This window comes from Barbus barbus (assembly GCF_936440315.1).
Source record: "Barbus barbus genome assembly, chromosome: 17".
Classification (NCBI taxonomy): domain Eukaryota; kingdom Metazoa; phylum Chordata; class Actinopteri; order Cypriniformes; family Cyprinidae; genus Barbus; species Barbus barbus.
The window spans coordinates 23555103-23573835 of NC_136745.1; the positions used below are offsets into that span (position 1 = coordinate 23555103).

The 18733-nt window shown below is 37.0% G+C and overlaps 1 protein-coding gene across 1 annotated transcript; it reads left to right on the forward strand.

Moving 5' to 3' along the window:
- The first annotated feature begins 1159 nt into the window (after positions 1-1159).
- Positions 1160-5114, forward strand: LOC306883144 (P2Y purinoceptor 4-like). Its single transcript, XM_079438256.1, has 2 exons — positions 1160-1368; positions 1791-5114. The coding sequence occupies exon 2, from the start codon at positions 1795-1797 to the stop codon at positions 2887-2889; it is 1095 nt and encodes a 364-aa protein (XP_079294382.1). The 5' UTR covers positions 1160-1368; positions 1791-1794; the 3' UTR covers positions 2890-5114.
- The last annotated feature ends 13619 nt before the right edge of the window (positions 5115-18733 follow it).

The window sequence follows — 18733 nt, forward strand, 5'->3', positions numbered from 1 at the left end:
TGGTTTTACCATAATAACAATGCAAACAAATCTCCCCAGCTTTCGCACAGCTGATAATGTTTTATTTCATGACACACAAATTGTAATTTACTGTTTTTTTGTTTTTTATAGATGTCAGTGATATACAATACTAACAATGTCAAATAAATTAGAAAACGATATCTCAGATTATTTAACTTCAAACTATAGTTTATTATTAGTCATGCACCCTATTATGGCACTCCAACTGATCACCAGCAGATAAAAGGCTTTCTTGCAGTAACCTTTTGTCCTGTTCATTTAGCTTTCCAGACACTCAATCTACCATTTTTACATCGTCTGCCCGGGTTTGCTAAAGAATACCCGGGAGTTGCTAAAGAATCAGTTACAGCACATGAGCATTAAGGTCTCCTCTCTAAGGCAGACATGCACTACTAACCTCTCACTGGTCAAATGGGACTGTGTTTAAATTTTTACTAAATATTAACTTTACTCCAAACAAATATGCATAAGCTCCCTTAGAACTCTTGGGAAACACTTACATTTCTTTATTACCTCTGTTACTGGATATGGAAAACTTGGAACTTCTTTGGAACTTCAGTGCATTATAATGGGATACATTTTGGGTTTAAGACACAATTCCTTGCGGTATGTGGCACACACAGTCGCATGGCTTGCTGGAAGTGAAACGACAAAGTGAAATAGAATAAAGGAAGGTCATAAGGGATAATTAGAACCAACTAAAACGTTTCTAAAATATCCTGGAATTAAAATATTAAGAGTGTCTGTCTGGAGTTGCTTTATACAATGGAAAGAAAACAGCACCATATGTGCGTGCGTTGGGGTTACAGGATTTTATCATAAAAACTGGGCTGTATCGAGAGTCAACATGTTATGTTTAAAGGGCATGTGAGATGAGCTTCGATTGTAAATTACTGTCTGTCTGATGGGCAAAGATGGCAGAAACTGATAAGCGCGTGATATAAAATTGAGATGAGCTCAAGCGATTTAGTTTGGAAAATTACATTAAGGAATAACTTAGTAGAAAAAGAAGAGTTCTTCTTTTAATATCTAAGACTAGGTCTTTTAATACCTTAGCAGGTTTCTCGTAGTATTTAAGAAACTTGATTTGATATTGACCAATACCTGTCACACTAAACGTTGGTGAACTGGTCTTCTTGAGGATCTGAAGGGAGAAACTATGGCTCTGATTGCCCGCCCCTCAGCTGCTGCTCTCACTTAGTCCAGCGGATCAAGCGCGCGCAGTCCGAGAAATCTGGATGCGTAAACCTTTTAAACAAGTTGTTTTTTGAAACATTATCGTCAACCATCTAAGTTCATGTTTTGATCTGTGAAGGGTCGTGTTTACCTCATTCAGCTGAGTGAACGGTAAGTTTTAGCACGTGAAAACAACTCCGCGTACTCCCCTTTCTATCTCTCGTTTTCCAAAAACATTTACGTCTCATATACTCTAAATGTGTGCGAAAACGTTTTTCTTTCCGTTTTTTTATTTATTACAAAACAGCATAGTTCTGAAACGGGAGATATGAGATTATTTCGGGAATTGAGTTATGAGAATAAGTTTTCATATTCGGAAATGGATTTTGAATATTGTTTTAGACCTAAACCCTATGATGAGTCAAAAATCTGACTTCTAAGCACACAAAACTTCTATTCTTTGTAGACACTTTCAGTGCTGATTTTATAGCTTGTGATATAATGTTATACTGAAATCTACTTTATTTTGTGTTGGCTTCTGACTTGCTGTTTCTAAAAATTGCTATAAACATCTTTTGTTGTTATTTTAACAGAGAAATGAATTCATTCTTAAGGAAAAGTGTCTCAGGGAATTTGTCCCTTCAGTACACCACACTGATACCAAGGTCTGAGAAGGAAGTGAATTTCAGCTGTCTCTTCGATGAGGAGTTCAAGTATATTCTGCTACCTGTATCATACTCCCTAGTGTTTTTCCTGGGATTGATACTTAACTCTGTGGCTCTGTGGATGTTCATCACTAAGATGAGGCCTTGGAAACCCAGTACGGTTTATATGTTCCATCTGGCCCTGTCGGACACGCTCTACGTGCTCTCCTTGCCTATGCTCATATACTACTATGCAAACCGCAGCCACTGGCCGTTTGGGGTTTTTCTCTGTAAGTTTGTGAGGTTTCTTTTCTATGCTAACTTGTACAGCAGTATCCTGTTTCTCACTTGCATCAGTGTGCACCGCTACCTTGGTATCTGTCACCCCATTCGTGCTCTGACTTTGATCAAGCCACGCCATGCCCACGTGGTGTGTGGTTTTGTCTGGACAGCTGTGATAGCCTGCCTGGTGCCCAAGCTGATTTTTGTCAACACTTCTCAAAGAGGAAATGACACTTTGTGTCACGACACCAGCCGCCCAGATGAATTTCACAACTATGTTACCTACAACTCAGTGGTGATGGTCCTGCTGTTTATCCTGCCATTTCTGGTAATCATGGTCTGCTACTGTTTAATGGCACGGACCCTTTGCCAACCCCGAAAGGGCCTGTCCCAAAGTCAACCGAGTTCATCCCGGAAGAAGTCCATTAAACTTATCATAGTGGTGCTTGTTGTGTTTGCGATCTGCTTTGTACCCTTCCACATCACTCGTTCGCTCTACTACGCCTACCGTATTGAAGACGCAGATTGCAGGTCCCTTAATATCGTCAACTTTGCTTATAAAATCACTCGCCCACTTGCTAGCATGAACAGCTGTTTGGACCCCATCCTCTACTTCCTGGCAGGGGATCTCTACCGCTCTAAACTCCTCGGAGCATTCACTAGAAAAACACCGAACACTCGTTCTACTGCGTATGTGCATGATAACAACATTGGGCTGGCCTTTAAGAACCCAGATGCCCAAGCTGGCACTGAGTCGAGACTCTAGATTCACATACCCAGACATTTTGGGTAAGTTTTTAAAAAGCAGTTCTGGAAGACCGCCGCACATTTTGTAAGACATCCCAAGCATTCTCTGTCAAGAGTCATCATTCTGCAGATACGCATCCAGAATAATTCAGGACAGTCTTGTAAACACTACGGTGTAGATAAAAGTAAAGGAATCTATTTGGAGAAAGGATGTGATTTGCTTCCTTTGTGCACTCCTGTTTTTTTTTTCATTCAGTGTGATTGCTGGTGCAGAGGAACTGTGGCTTGTTTTATAAAAGCTCTGATGGCCAATCACTCCTGGTTACTTGTAATGTTGAAGTTTTTCACTGTTGGTCAAGGACACAGCTTGGCAGTGTTGGGGTTCTGTCAACACTGAAAACAAAACCTGCTCTATATCCCAGAGATGGACTCTGGCCTGTGACTGTTACTACGGAAATGCCAGTACAAAGCCTTTTGTTGCCTTCTGTTATGTCTGAAGGTCCTATGGTAGGAAATTAATTGCAGGTGTGAAATCCTCCTGCAAAAAAAGTAGGACTTGAGTTTTCATAGAATTTAACCAATGAAAGAAATTAATTTTGTATTGATTATTAAAGAATACCCATTTTATTCTACTCCGTTGATACTGAAAACATTGTAAAGATAAGATGAAAATGCTGTTAAAATGTCATTTATTTGAATCAAACAGAAGAGTTGGAAAGGCACTTTGAGTGAAAAGGTGAATGGTTGTGGGGGAGGTTGAAATTCGAGCTGCAGTTGTGCAGTTATCCCTGCTTGGCTTGCTTCATTCCTCGTACAGATGTTTTTCTCCTTTGGCGGAGCAGATCTACAGCTGTGTTGCTGTACATGTGTCTTTGCGTATTTGTAAGTATTTGCATAGCAGGGCTGAATGAAGGGGAAAAAAAAGCTTGACGAAATGAGATCTGTTTTGGCGTATTGAGGAGAGATTTTTTTTTTTTCCGGATGTAACCTCTGTGGGAATGTTTAGGAGTTTATGCATTTTATTATTTCATGTTTAGTTTCTTTTAAAGTAGTGTTATATTTTATGATGGTTCTCTGGTCGTGGTATTTGTTTAATTTTAAATTGTATTTACATAATGTGTTTTGTATTTACTGTGAAGTGGCTGAGATTTCTGTGTATATCCTGTGTCTGTTTTATATGCCCTCTCTTATACAAACAAAAACACAACAAAAATAAATCAGAAGAAGAGACCATACTTGTTTACAAAATACTTAAGTAGAATGAAAGGATCTATTTTATTTACAGCATGATAGAAAATGTGTTGTAAAGCTAATAATTTGTCTTCTATGTGCTTTTTTTGTACTGCCAAGCATTTAAGGATAATTTACAACGTATTTTTTTAGAATATTGTGTACACTGAAATGCAGTTTTGTATAACTATTTATATCTAACCATATATACTGTACCGTATGAGATTGTGGGTGTCATTTAAGGTCACAGACCAAAAGATTTAATTGAAGTTTAAAGTTAAAAATTGAAATGTTCAAATGTTATTATCTAGTGGAAAATGCTTTCAATATTTTTTTTTTTTTGTACAGATATTACTTAGCTTAGAGCAAATTACGAAGAATGTCATTTGATATATTTGTGTGATATGGCAATGTTGCATTTGACAAGTTATTTTTTATTTATTTTTATTTTTTGTGAAATGGTGATGCTCTTGGGGCTCTGGGGGGGAAAGCTCTTAATTTTTCTTCTTTTGGTCAGTAGAGGTCCCCAGAGCTGTTTTCAAATGTTTTTCTAATAAGGAATGAGTGCGTGGACTTCATACCCACATCTCCTCTGTCTAGTGCCTTTTACTGTGATAAATAGACCTGTTGGCTGCTGCTTTTGTTGTAGGGTTGTTCAGGTCATGAATGGTTTAATATGCACAGGAGATAGAGGGTTAATATCCCCCTTATCTTAAACTAAAATCACCCTGAATATTTGGAAACGAATGGCATTAAATAAGTTAAGGCCCATACACAATACATGCATAGAAACAAAAAGATCACTACAGTGTGGACTAAGTTTACTCTGCTATGGATTTCTGTTTAAAATGGGGAAAAAAAACATCTGTAAATATCCCTTGTGAATAATACAATTAAAAGCAAACAAACAAGTGTTTGAGTGTTGCCAATTCCAAGTTTTGTTTTTGAAGTGGTAAGCCTGCTTTTATTGTAATAATTCTACAGGTAAATATTAAACACTTATATGTTGTTGTTAAAGAGGGTGAGTGATGTTCTTTTTTTTTTCTTTTTTTTTTCCGGTGAGTGATGTTCTAAGTCTGACATTTATTTCTTTGTAATAGTCCTGATTTTCCCTCCCCCCCTGTCTCTCATGTCCTCTTGTTTTCATCCTCCCATTCTTGTGCACGGCCCAAGGACAAGGGTTGGGAGAAATCAATGTTGTGAGCACCGCAATACAATACTCATAAAAGACATTGAGCAATAATAACTGCTGGAGAAGCATGGTTTTTACCATCAGTTCTGGCAATAAGTAACCTTTATGCATTTTATTTGTGTTGTTCACCGACATAATGGAGCTTTTACACAGTTTAAAGATAATTGATTTAGCATGTTTTCGATCAATCTCTATATAGCTTCATATTAATCTATGAAACAACAAAACACAGTGTGGTGTGTGTACACACACACACACACACACATTAAGCATCAAACCAAGTTTAATACAGCTTTAGTTTTTTCTCTGTACATTAAAATGTGTCCTGAGCCAACAAATATTGACTATCATACAGTTTTACCATGATTTGCTAAAGACACCCACTAAAATGTCATTCAGTGTAACAATAGTTCATATAACAAAAAATCTGGCCAGGCATATTTAGAACAAGAGTCATTAAGTGACATAAAAAATATTTTTTTAAATTGTAATTTTAATCTTTACCAATCTTTGCAACTATATCCTTCAAATCACCTACTTTTAGCTATTTGTTAGCAATACATTTTAATCATTTAAAATAAAAGTACTTTTTACTTTTACTCTTATATATTTTAATAAGTACAGGTTAAAGTATTTAAATATTTAAATTTTTACATAAATATATCTGTTATACTGAGTGACAACAGAACATTATTTTGCCCATATTCTGACATTTTTATTTTCACTAAAGTTATTTGAAACATTTAAAGTAAGTTAATTCGATGCAGATATATATATATATATATATATATATATATATATGTATATGTATATGTATGTATATGTGTGTTTGTGTGTGTGTGTGTGTGTGTGTGTGTGTGTCTGCATTGAATTAAATATATATGCACACAGATGCAGTTCAAGTGTGTTTTTCTTTTTCTTTTTTAGAGAAAGATGACATGATCCTCAGGCCACCCATCATGCCCATCAAAAAGGTGTGGTGACAGCAACGTCTCCATAGAAGATTGTATAAGTTCATTCACATGTTTTTTACATTAACACGTTACTTTATTTTCATGCAGTCAACAACAAAAAACATGACACATCTTCGCAAAAATCTGCATGTTAGTATTAAACCTGATTTATATAAATGAGGAGTTAAGGACATACTTTTTATAAGCAGACTGTTCAACCTGGGTACATGATGACTTTACTTTCATGGTCTCTGTTCTGTTGTTTGTCACATTCAAGAATAAACGAATGATTTCAAGGACGTGGACAAGGACTGAGATGCTGAGAGTGGAGAGGAAGAGTGACATAAAGAGGAAAGAAGTTCATTACCCAGCTGAGGCAAATGGCTTTCATAGTAGCCATGGGAACAGGGCTTTCTCTCCCTGACAAACCTATAAGGTACTTCACTGGCCTAAACACAATTATTGCATGCTAAAAAGGGAAATATTGCTTTCCGATGTAATAGGTGGTAGATATTGATTCATATGGGTGTTCAAGCAGACCTTTAGTATAAATGTTTAATTTGCCTCTTAATTCAGATTTTGGCCACATTTTCACAAAAAGCTTCTCTTAATCTTATTACTAAGTTGACATAGCAGTGAATGAAGGGGGAAAAATCTATAATAACAATTTTGTAGTTTTAATATTCATTTAAGGCTAAAGCCAAAAGCCAAACAACCATATATTGTGAAATAAATGTTAATTTCAAAATATTACAACTACTCTTTAATACTCTTACTATAAAAATAATTAAATTATCACACTAAAAGACACAAAGTATCTAATAAGATTACTGCTATAGGGTCAAAGATGAAAAGGGTTCTCAAGCATCAAAACAATAAGTGTAATACAGCTTTTAATTATTGTTGCAGTTTTTCAATATGTTAAGAAGTGTCCTGTTTAATGAAACAATTTATTTTTCTATGCAAAAAATAAATATCATACATTTTTACCATGATTTCCAGAAAACACCCACTAAAACGTCACTATGTGTAACAATCTTGTCAGGCATATTCACCACTAGAATCAATTTATGACATAATAAAAGACTAAATAGTTTTACCCGAAATATTAATTACTTGTAATTTTACATTTTTAGGGTTAAGGTTAGAATTTTTGAATTTTTACATAAATATAAGTGTTACACTAAATACATTTTGACATTTTATTCTCCCAAAACTTATTTGAAACATTAAAAGTTTTATTTTATTTTACTTGCATTTAATGTGCTTTTTATGTATATAAAATCACTTTTGTAAAATTTATTTTGATGCAGACATTGCATATCTTTGACCTTATAACATTTTAATAATACTGCTTTTTTTTACATAAAGATGAAAGTGAAAGTAAAATAGTAGAATGCTTTTATTTATTAGGGTTTATTAAAAGATTCAAGATATAAAAGACCTTTAGAATATAAAAATATGAACAAATATTCATTAAAATAATATTTACATTTATTCATTTAAAATGTAATGTACATTTTATTAATTGAAATAAGGCATATAAAAAATCTTCAAAGTATTGAAATCACAATATTTTGTAATAAATAAGAAAGCCTTCTCCGTAATGAGGGATAAATTGCTAATAAAATCCTAGACTTCAGTCAGCCAGAGGGTTACTGATCAATCTGCTCTGGGTGCAGCAGGGATGCTGGAGGATCACAGCTGCGCTGGAGGCCCGGCTGTATGTGGCTGATGATCACACATATAGAGCCGGGAGCTGTGTGTAAGGGTTACTGGGGATTAAACAGCCCAAATCAGCTGGGCCACCCCGACCTGGGCAAATTGTTTTAAACCCCATTACAGCAGCCTCACTATTTCCTTCTTATCAAGCCCCCTGCAGCTTCTCATTAATATTCTAGATATATGGCCGTGCACTCTGTATCATTGTCTATTAATGAGACAGATAATCATTCATTCAATTATCAGAACGTCAGCCCACGACCATGCCCACCGGGTTAGCCTGGTTCCTCAGTCGCCGGGCAGGCTGGAACAGAGGGTGTGCCAGTCAGGAGGTGAGGGTGATAGCAGGGATTACACCATATTAAAGCCTTTAATAAGACAAAGAGCTTGGGAGGGTTAATGCGGAGCAGGTTTCGGGAGACCAGATATCTGGCTTTTTTTTTTTTTTTTTTGAGAAACTTTTGAACAAGAAAAATTCCTGATTAAACAGGCACAGTTGACGCTTTTAAACTGTGATGTGACTTGTATGTTGACACGCTCTTTCTCATCTGCAGGTTGACCCTGACCTCTGTTGGTCAGAAGCTGCTGAGAGATCAAGTGCATTGTTGATTCCTGCTGAGCAGCTCAGATCTGTTCTTCTGCTGTGAGGGCAACCGCCTGGGCCACGACAAACCACTGAGGACAGTGATAAACATGTCTCTTAATTGACATACACGCACGTAAGTATACATCAGAGCAACCAGCAAAGCAAGTGCACTCACTCTCCTTGAATGAACTTAACTTCTGTATGCGCCGAGCATTTGCTGTCAGCAGAAGGCTGGGAGATGCCGGTCCAAGAGGGTCAAATGAGAACGTGGAAAAGATAGGAGGTGAAATGTTAACAAAATCATAGAAAATCCTGAGTTTGATAAATTCCTGCATTTTAAAAGAACAGAGGTGGCTGCGGCTGTGGGAGAGCTTTGTCGCCGGCCCATTTTCTCGGCACAAGGCGCGCAGTCCCGGGGTCAGCGAAGTTACGAAAGTAATTAAAGCAGCTTGATTCACCGCCTGCTGCAGAGAAAAGAAAGCAAGCTGTCATTCTGATTTAGAAAAATAAATTACAATTTTAATAAAGGGGTGTGGGATGGGGGTGCTGCGCTGTCTGGGAGCTTGCTTGCTTGGATGGGGAAGGCAGCAGGAGGGGGTGGTCTAAGGGTTTCTAGCTGCCTACTTATCAATAGTTGCAATTTTTTGAAACCACATCGGTATTACATTGCGGAAGCACAAGTGCCCTTAAAAAAAGAAAACCCGGGGAACATTAACATACTGATTTCATGCGCGTGGCAAAGGGTCTGTGCCAATATCAGAGAGGACTCAGCACTCCTATTGTCTGCTAGAACTCTGGTCTCCTCTGATATGAAAATTCAATTATATTATAACTAGATCTCGCTCTGCGTTTTGACAGTCGACGGTAGCGTTTTGCCAGCTGCATCAGTGTGGGGGACCAGAGGGTCCTGATAGCGCTGAGGCAGCCTTTCAACCATTGACATGTTTTCGGGGGACAAGATTACTTAAATGTGTCGCATTTAAGGGAGGAGAGTTAATCTAATGCATTGCCATTATCTCTCTCAGGTAATTCCAATACCACCCCCAATCTGCGTGTTTACGCGCATGCACATCCTCTCATATTCCCACTTACACTACACTGCCATCAGATTCGCCGCTGTCTCTCTGCTCGGCACAATGGGTGTTTATTTATTTATTTTTATCTAGTCATTGCCTGTAAATAAACAGGAAGTTTTGGCTGACGGGAATCGTTTTCTCAACGGCAAGCACTTTTTAAGTGACAGCTTTCATGGCTCTCTGAGAACTCGGGTTATTCAGTCTGAATGCCCTGAGAAGTGAGTTAAGTTGTCATTGAATTGCTTACATTCATTAATTCTTTCGCACAAGAGGTGCGGAGTGTGGAACTGTACCTTGTTAAAATGTATTGAGATGTTAAAATACATTGCTTCACTCATTTAACTTATGCCTTCTGAGATGTATTCTTCAGAACATGTAGAACTCCAAAGAGCAAACTCTGTGAACTTTGTTACTTTGCAAAATTTAATGTCACTATTCACTAGAGGAATGTGTGTTTTATGTTCATCAATGCAATTTTTGTGTCCTCCTGTCAGTGGAAATGTTTAGATGGTGTACTTACTGTTATGTTCAGGTCAACTTTAGGCCTTAAAGTTATAGTTCACCTTAAAGAAGATATTTAGAAAGCCAGATTGGTCCATTGTCATTTTGACCCCCCACTGACTTCAACTGCATGGGCAAAAACTGTTTATTCTCTCTTAGTTTATATTCCATGGAATAAAGAAAGTCATAGAGATTTGGGACGACATGAGGTAAATGATAACAGTTTTCATTTTTGGGTGAACTATCCCTTTCAGATGTGATGGTGATATTTGAATGTACGAATAGAGTATAGTATAGAGCGCCGAGTGAGTTGGAGAGTGTAGATATACTAGGAATCTTGATTGAGTTTTTTCCTTTCATTGTGTGTGTGTGTGGTTCTGTGTGAGAAAGGCCAAGACACAGGAAACGCCCCCCTCTTCAGCCCACAGCCCTGAGACCTAAGAGTGGACCCCCCATTAACACAGCACACACATACCTGCTTTCCCTCATTAGGCCGTGTTGAAGTACATGCTCACCTAAAAGAAGAATAGAAATCCTAATTAGTATTCTCTACAGGGCCACAACCATTAGCACTTAATTAGCACAGAGAGCACCCCTCTTTCCGGGTGTGGGGTGGGAAGGGGGGTTACGTTGAGTACAATATTTCAGCATATTTGCTGTATACCTTGGTCATGAAGAGTTCGCTTTTGTTTCGCACATGTGTGCTTGTGTTTGAACGCACATTTCTGCGCTGTGCTGTGTTCCAGCAGCTTCATATGGTTGCACATGGTCTGCTGAGTAAAATTTTTGCCTTTTGTTTAATTGGTCTAAAGATATGACAGTTATAGATCACGTCTGGATTTATTGTCATTTGCTTTTATGGTACAAAAATAAGCAATATGTACACTGCAGTAAAAGTAATTAGGTCAGTTACTCTTTTTTTAATTCAATCTATTAATTTATTTGGAAATATAATAAAAATGCAATTTATATATAATATTAATATTATGAAGTATATATATAAACAGAAGCACAAAGTATTTTTCTTTTAAAATAAGTTATTCAAAATTTTGTCCACAAAATTCTGTATCCAAGTCATACAGGGAAAAACATACAGTAAAAAAAATGTCATGATGCAGGAAATATCATGCTGACATCAGTGCCTGCAGAGCCTCATGACTGTGTCAAGGTCTATAAGTCTCTTAAAATATCAGATAATTGGCCTTTTCTATCACAAGGCAAGTTTAGTTCAGGTTGCAAAATAAAGAAAGGTGCAAAATATAGACGTGCAAAATGCGGCACAATTGCTCCAAAAATATTATATTTATGAATTATTAATTCATGATATCTGATATTTTATGTGTAGACTTGCACAAAATATGGATGCTGGGGATTTTATTCTCTTTCTCTATTCCTCCTTCAACTGCTTTCAGTCCTCGGCTGAGCCCAGGGCCGGTGCCACCTTTCACTTCCTGAAACTTTAGAGGTGGAGAACCATCATTTGACAATTTGGCCTGAATGGGGGGGCCGGCAGATTGAATGTCGTTTTCCCACCAGGCTTCTCCATCCAGCCCAGCGTGGAGGGGGACGGACGAGGAGGATTGGGTGTAATGTGCAGAGTAAAATTAGCACTTTGATGGCAGGTAATGGTTTGAGATGAGTGCCACTGACGTAGATTTCCAGGAAGATCTCTCTTTCTCCCTGCAGCTTGCTCTCTCTTCCCCTACACACCTGTAAGATCAGACCTCTGCTGTCAAGGCTGTAATTTGTCCCTGATCAATATAATTATGCAATTCCGGTGGCCTCCTCCCGCTCAGATGGACAGTTTTCCGGGGGACTAATCCCATACTTTAAACCCTGGGAAGTCACACACACCAGAGGCAGAGCACACCTCACAGCAGTCCAAATTAAGTTCCTTTAAAAGTCTTGAATATAGCATAATTACTGGAAAACAAATGCATAATAAGTTGCAGCAGTTAAACTCCCTGTTTTGATATACTGTAAGAATGTAATTTTAGTGAAACAAAACTGCCCCCTGTGGCATGAATGGTAATGATGTGGATAACAGCCGTCTGTGGTCGGTGGGGTGTGAATGTGATGATGGCCTTTAGATGAGGCTACGGGTGGGGTCACAGTAGCAATGATTTCTCACCTTTTCTTAATGAAATAGAATTATGCCACTTTGCGTAGAGAGCATAAATACAACATAAATTCTTTACCTCACATATACATATCTAATTATGAAATCAAATGAACCTATAAGAATTCCCTCTATGTTTATGTAAGGCTTCATTTGCCCCAGGTTGCATATTGACAGATGGGTGCCGAGGGCTGTGTTAAAAGTCTTTATTAATCTGTGCCTGTCATTTTGACAAAGATGGAAATAAAACACCACTTACTGTCAGGAGCCATCAAGACAATCAGAACAACAATTAAAGGCTGAAATGGATGAGCGCAGAAAGGTCATCATTTATATGGCAATTTAGGAACATGATTGCATCACTTCGATTTGGCCTGTTCACTGTTTATCCTTTGCTAAATGTTTTTCTCTTTCTTTCAATAATTATTATATTATATTATATTATATTATATTATACTTGGGTTTTACCCTTTTAATAAACCCCAGTCATGCTGTAACAGTGAACACTGGGCATCTTGTCTAAGCTTCAAAAGTAACATTGTGTTTTGTTTTATTTCAGATTCTCTCAGTCGCTTCTCTGCCATATGCTGTGGTGTTTTTCAGGAGCTCCAGGTCAGTTTCCCTACCAAGTTTTGTGGTCTGCCATGTTGTCCATTCTGCTCAGCTATTTAAAAAATGTTGAATATCAACAATGGCTTTCACTGGGGCATTGTCAACTTTTGTATGAAGCAATCTTGTCTGAATGCGATGGCTCCCAGTGCAGGGAGGGCTCGGCTCGGCGCTGCTGTGGAATGGAAGACTGCCGCTCGCCTGCCCTTCTCTCTCTCGTCTCGGCTCAAACAGCACGGTTTGAGAGTCTTACCCGGCTCTCTCCTGCTAAACAGTCTGCAGGACTCTAAAGACGCAGAGGAAAGGATTTAGAAGAGCGGCTGTGCAATGGTGAGTGTCTTTCTGGAAAACTGCAGCTGTGGGCTGGAGTACATTTGGAGGGGGTGGGGTGGGGGGGGGCTTGTTCAGGGGTGGGGGTGGGTGTATTTATTAGCATTTCACTTGAGTCCAGAGGCTACACAAGCTGAACTGTTTTTAGGATTTTACTTTTCACACAAAAAACATTAAGTTGTTTGTGAGACTTCCTGTTGTTCATCAGTGTCAAATTAAGTCAAGGGCTGTCATTCTGTTTAGTCATCATTTGTTAAAGCAGTCATTCTGCATCAGCTCTGCATCATGAATTAATTATTGGATTATAGTACTCCCTAAAGAGTATTCATAACCATTTCCTTATTTAATCATCAGTCTTGAGTGTTCAGATTGAAAGGCTTCCAATATTCTAATATTCTGCAAGATTCTAATTTAAATTCCGAGAAGTTATTATATTTAAATTTTAAAAATGTAAAATTGTTGTTAATTTCTTGCCTAATTTCTTGACATATATGAAAAAATAAATAAACAAACAAATATATATATATGTATTGTTATATATTAAAATATATAACAAATTTGGACCAAAAAAAGGTTTTAATGGCAAAAAGATGGCACAAGTCCCTAAAGATACGGAGCAGTGCTCTGTCTGTGCCACATACAGTCTACACATAGCTCTGAAAGGTAGTTGAATGTCTTTGTCAGGCTGTCACAGAGAGGAAGCAGTTAGCGTCTGCGAAGTGTCCCCGCCAGTGTAACTGCAACAGCTTGTATCTGCCATTGACATGTCAGTTTTCAGGGCTTTGAGCTGTCAGCCCTACTGCGCCCTTCTCGCCCCAGCAGAAAGCAAGAGAGCGGAAGAAAGAGGGTGTTTGTGTGCAGGTTGGCAAACTGCCATATTAGCGGCAAACGAGAATACATAATAAAAATAGAGAAAGGCAGTAATGCACATTTGCTCCCGAAGGAACTTTAAGTAGGTCATTTTAAATGCTGTTCATATTACGAAATAACTTGGTCCATCAGGACTTTCCTCCCTGATGGGTCAAACCAGTAATGACTTGAATAAGTATAAAGATGTCAGTGGACTAAACCTATGATTGGTTATTTTTAAGGAGTAGCAATTATTGTAAACATTAGTGGCAGTGCACTATGTAGTGTCCACTTATGAGGGTCCAGGATAGTCCTCTGTGTCTCCTCTGTGTCTCTCTCTGCCAAGGTGAACAGATTCATCCCCAGGCACCCAATCCATTATCCTGTCAACAACAGCAGGTCCCTGCCACAGTTAGCAGCAACACTGGCCGTAATGAAATCATCAGTAATCACAAAACTCATCTCATCATACCCAAGGTAATTAATGCATTTGGAGGGCGATGGCTAACTCTTAATTAAATTATGCTTCTTTTAATGAGGCCTTTATGTAGGGTAAATTTATGGCCAGTATCTCCATTATCAAGTGCTCGGCGCTCAACAGAGATTTGTCATTTTCACCTCAAATCACTCGCAGATTAACGTAATGAAGCCCATGATTAATATATCAATTTATACTTGTTTGTTTCTTTCCTCCAGATTTAATAAATTACCCGGCGTAATTAGTTCTTCAGGATTTTGCCACTGCCAAAACCTCAGTTCTCGCTAATAATGCAGAAAGTATTATCGTTACGTATTAATTTTAGAATAATTTGGAGATAACAACTTTGTGGCATTAATCATATTACAAAATTGGGTGTATTTAATTAATTAAAGATATACCCTGCAAATTAATTGTGCATTTTCACAATATTATCTTAACTAATGAAGGTCTGACGAAGCCGTTTCATTTTTAAAAGGCACCAGATTAGTGGGATCTTAATTATGTTTAAAACAAAAGCTATCTGCTCGCCACATTTGGTGCAAAGCAAAATCAGACAACTCAGCATTCTCTGCTAAACAAAAAAAGAGAAAGTTTCTATTGTTTTGGAGAAACTGTAGTACATGGAAATGATTCAAAAGATACATGGGAAATAATGAGGTCTGTAATTAGCCAATGATGGCATTTCAGTGATGGCAAATCTGATCCATTTCTGCAAGTCTGACTGACAAAAGACAACATGGAGTTAACAAAATGCTCTCTGTGTATTTTGCTCAGGATGTGATATTTATTAACTTATTAAAATGTAAATGTAAGTTTTTCATTTTACTTTATTTTTATTCTTGTCTTGTGTTTTGAAAAAAATCAGCTCTGGTATGACACCCTATTCGCACTTATTCGTGAGACATTATAAACATTATCAAATTGGTGATGTGCAGGAGACAGAGATACCGCTTTAACACACTGAGAAATTCCTTCACAGACACATTTATCTAAAGCTAATAAAACCTCCAAACTCAAAGACAATTGCTTGTGCTGTTAGAATTTGCTCAGTGATTTAATCAAAACTATATTTATAGTAATTTTCTGCTAAATTAAATCAGCGGTTTAATTGAAATTAGCTTTCACTGGGTTAGGATAAATGTAGTTAAAACTATTTTCATTTAACGCATCATGTACTAAATGTGGTTTTATTAATGTTTCGCTTAAAATTTTCCTCCTGAAAGTTAAAGATATTGTAGAAAAATGTTGTCATTGGGGAGCAAATAGGGACTGTGTATTCAGACCATGTGCTGCATGCCTTAATGTCCCTGCAGATGATGTGTGCACATTAGCTTTATGCTGCATTAGATCTTAAATCCTATTCATCACTGACTGGGTTAAAGAGCTTCTCAAATGTGCCTTTATTCTTCTGTTGCAACATACTTCTCTTATGTACTGTGTGCTTACTGGGAAAATGATCATACTCCTTGTAAATATATACATAAGTGGCATAAAGTATTTGTATAGTGCACACGCTTTAGACAAGCATGCCTTGCTTCTAGTAAATAAAGACATTCATTTAATGTGCAAAAAGCCTGCATACCACAAGTAGATGTGAATGGGTATAGTTTTATGTTGTTTGATAGGTACTTGATAATAGTAGTTTTGTGACAAACAGGACTAAACCAGGGCAATAAAATCACTTAACTAAGATGGTACAAGAATGTAATTAGCATCAGTGGAATTTTTTTAAAATATCCTTTTATATCAAGAATGTGATGGATATGTAATTTCTTCTTTTTCAGGTAAAAGTGCGTATCTTTTCTTGGACTGTATTATCATACATGACAAAACAGTTAAACAACAGGCTGTGGACCTCAGTGGAAGACACATGCTCTGGTATTCAACAGTGAATTACCTGTAGTACAAATGGAATTTGATTTGAGAAAATCAAAGAAATGGATATGTGAGAAAACTGATTCAGTTTTTGCACTGTCACATGCTGAAACAATTTGATTTCAGCTCTATTTTCTATTGCCTGTATAAAAAAAACTGCCTTAAATTCGCTGGGAAATTAAATAAAAAATAGGAATCTCAAGTTTATACTCGTTGAGAAATGTCAGCTGCGAAATATATATATATATATATATATATTTTTTTTTTTTTTGACAAACAGGATCATGGATCAGGATAATTTATATGGCTAACTGAAAATATATTTTTTTCCTGACGCATTCGAGCATTAGTCCCATTGTTATTCAATCGGTATATCCTGTGCAAGTGATTGAATAAAAGTTCGTATGCTCGCTTTACAAACTTGCTGAGAATAGGCAATGTCTTGTAATATTTCTCTATTCAAAGCTGGTTTATAATGAAATATTTGTTATTCATATAGTTTGTTTCGATTGCAACATTGAAATGCGCCTATTAATCAACTTTTTTTTTATATAAATACATTTGATATATAAGAAAAAGTGTGTAACATTACATCGACAAGTAACGTTTTTTTCGCGAAGGCTATTAGTGACTCAAAATACCTAAAATAAATGAAAGTAAAATAAGTTCGCCCAAAAAGTAGCATTGTCCTTTTCACATTAATTAGTTTTACAGCACTGCTGATTTAATTTTTAAAGACCGAACTCATATGCCTCAAGTTAAAAACAGGATATCATTCCAGTAGTTCGCAGTGACATCTGAAAGAAGGTCAAACTGAAGCCTGTTTTCTTTAATTGACCAGTGAATATTATTTTACCAGAACGAGAGGGGACGCAACCATTCAGCGAAATACAATAGGAATAACAGACCGTGCTGAAACTGCATCTTCATTTGCATATTCGGTTCAAAAATCATGCAAATCCCAATGAGACGGTCTTTATTGTGCCTGCAATTGAAAAATCATTCTGTTAACCATGGTAACGCTGCCCTTATTCGTAGCCAGTGAGTTGAAACAAAAAAGTTATTAATTCATACGGTATGACGTTTAAATGGACTCCAGGGCAATGGTTAATGGTTCGGCGACATATAGCCTACCCTATTTGATCTCATAAATGGGAGGTGATGATTAAATTAATATGATTTATTATTAAGCCTATTATTATTATTTCGTTTTGGCTATAGTGTTCAACGTATTATTGTTCTATTCATATTTTGTTAGACAAAATATAGCCTATTATTATTATTAGACTATAAACTTTTTCCAAAATGTATTAGGCACAACTATTCGGAATAGCCTATATAAATTTTATCTTATGCTTTTACTTTTTTTATATCAAGTACAAATAGTAAAACGTATTGCTGTATAATGCCTCTTTACAGGAATAAAAACAATCTCAAATATTTATAGTTTTCTCGCATAATTCTGGCTCGTGCTATTGTATCTTAAAGTGGGTGTGTCGCGTGCAAGATTATTGGACTATAGAGTTCACTCATTTAAACTTTGTAGATCTCGTACAGCACCTGATTAGGCTGTACTCTTAGTCGAAAAACAGTGTCTTTTGTGGCTCTATGTGCGCTTTGCTATAATTTACTTCCACTTTAATTGTTTAGGTTGAGCTAATTAACAAGTGAATCCACGGGCTCGGAAAAAAAGGACTTTACACGCTGATAAAGAATACAAGTCCTGTGGTGATTTATTGTTAGGATATTGTTGGTATCTCAATAGTTCATCACGACAGAACAAGTTGTTAAAACGTTCAGCTAATAAAAATCTTATGTTAAATTTCACAACTCAAACATGTGGCATAATAAGTCAGTAACGAACTGATATTTATCAATGGCACGGATAAATAGTTTTATAGGTTTGCATTTACCGTTTATTTCTGAGTGGTAATTAACACACAATGACATCCTTATTGTATTTATCTGCTGCACGGTGACAGTTTTAGTCTATTCGGGTCATTTGAACAGTGCTTATTGCCTGCTACACTAATGCACAATTCACTGCTCGGCCATCACACACGTGAATGATTTTCGGAAGCCTTGTGGCTCGGAGCTCAATGATGTTGAACACTGGGAGGCTTTCCTGGTGGTCCTCGGCCTTAGCTCACGTTAATTGGGAAATTTGGAGAACAGAAGCCCTCATTACCGAGCTCCGGGTAACTGGGAGTTTTCCTTTTCCCGCTGTCTCCTACATTTCCATAAACAGATTACAAGAGGATATGTTCCTGAAACCACTCGGATAAATCACCGGTTTCGTGGAATAAGTCTCTAATTAAAACTTTTGTCATAACGGCTGCT

Coding starts and splice junctions, on each gene's coding strand:
- LOC306883144 (XM_079438256.1), top strand. CDS start 1,795: ATGAATTCATTCTTAAGGAAAAGTGTCTCAGGGAATTTGTCCCTTCAG.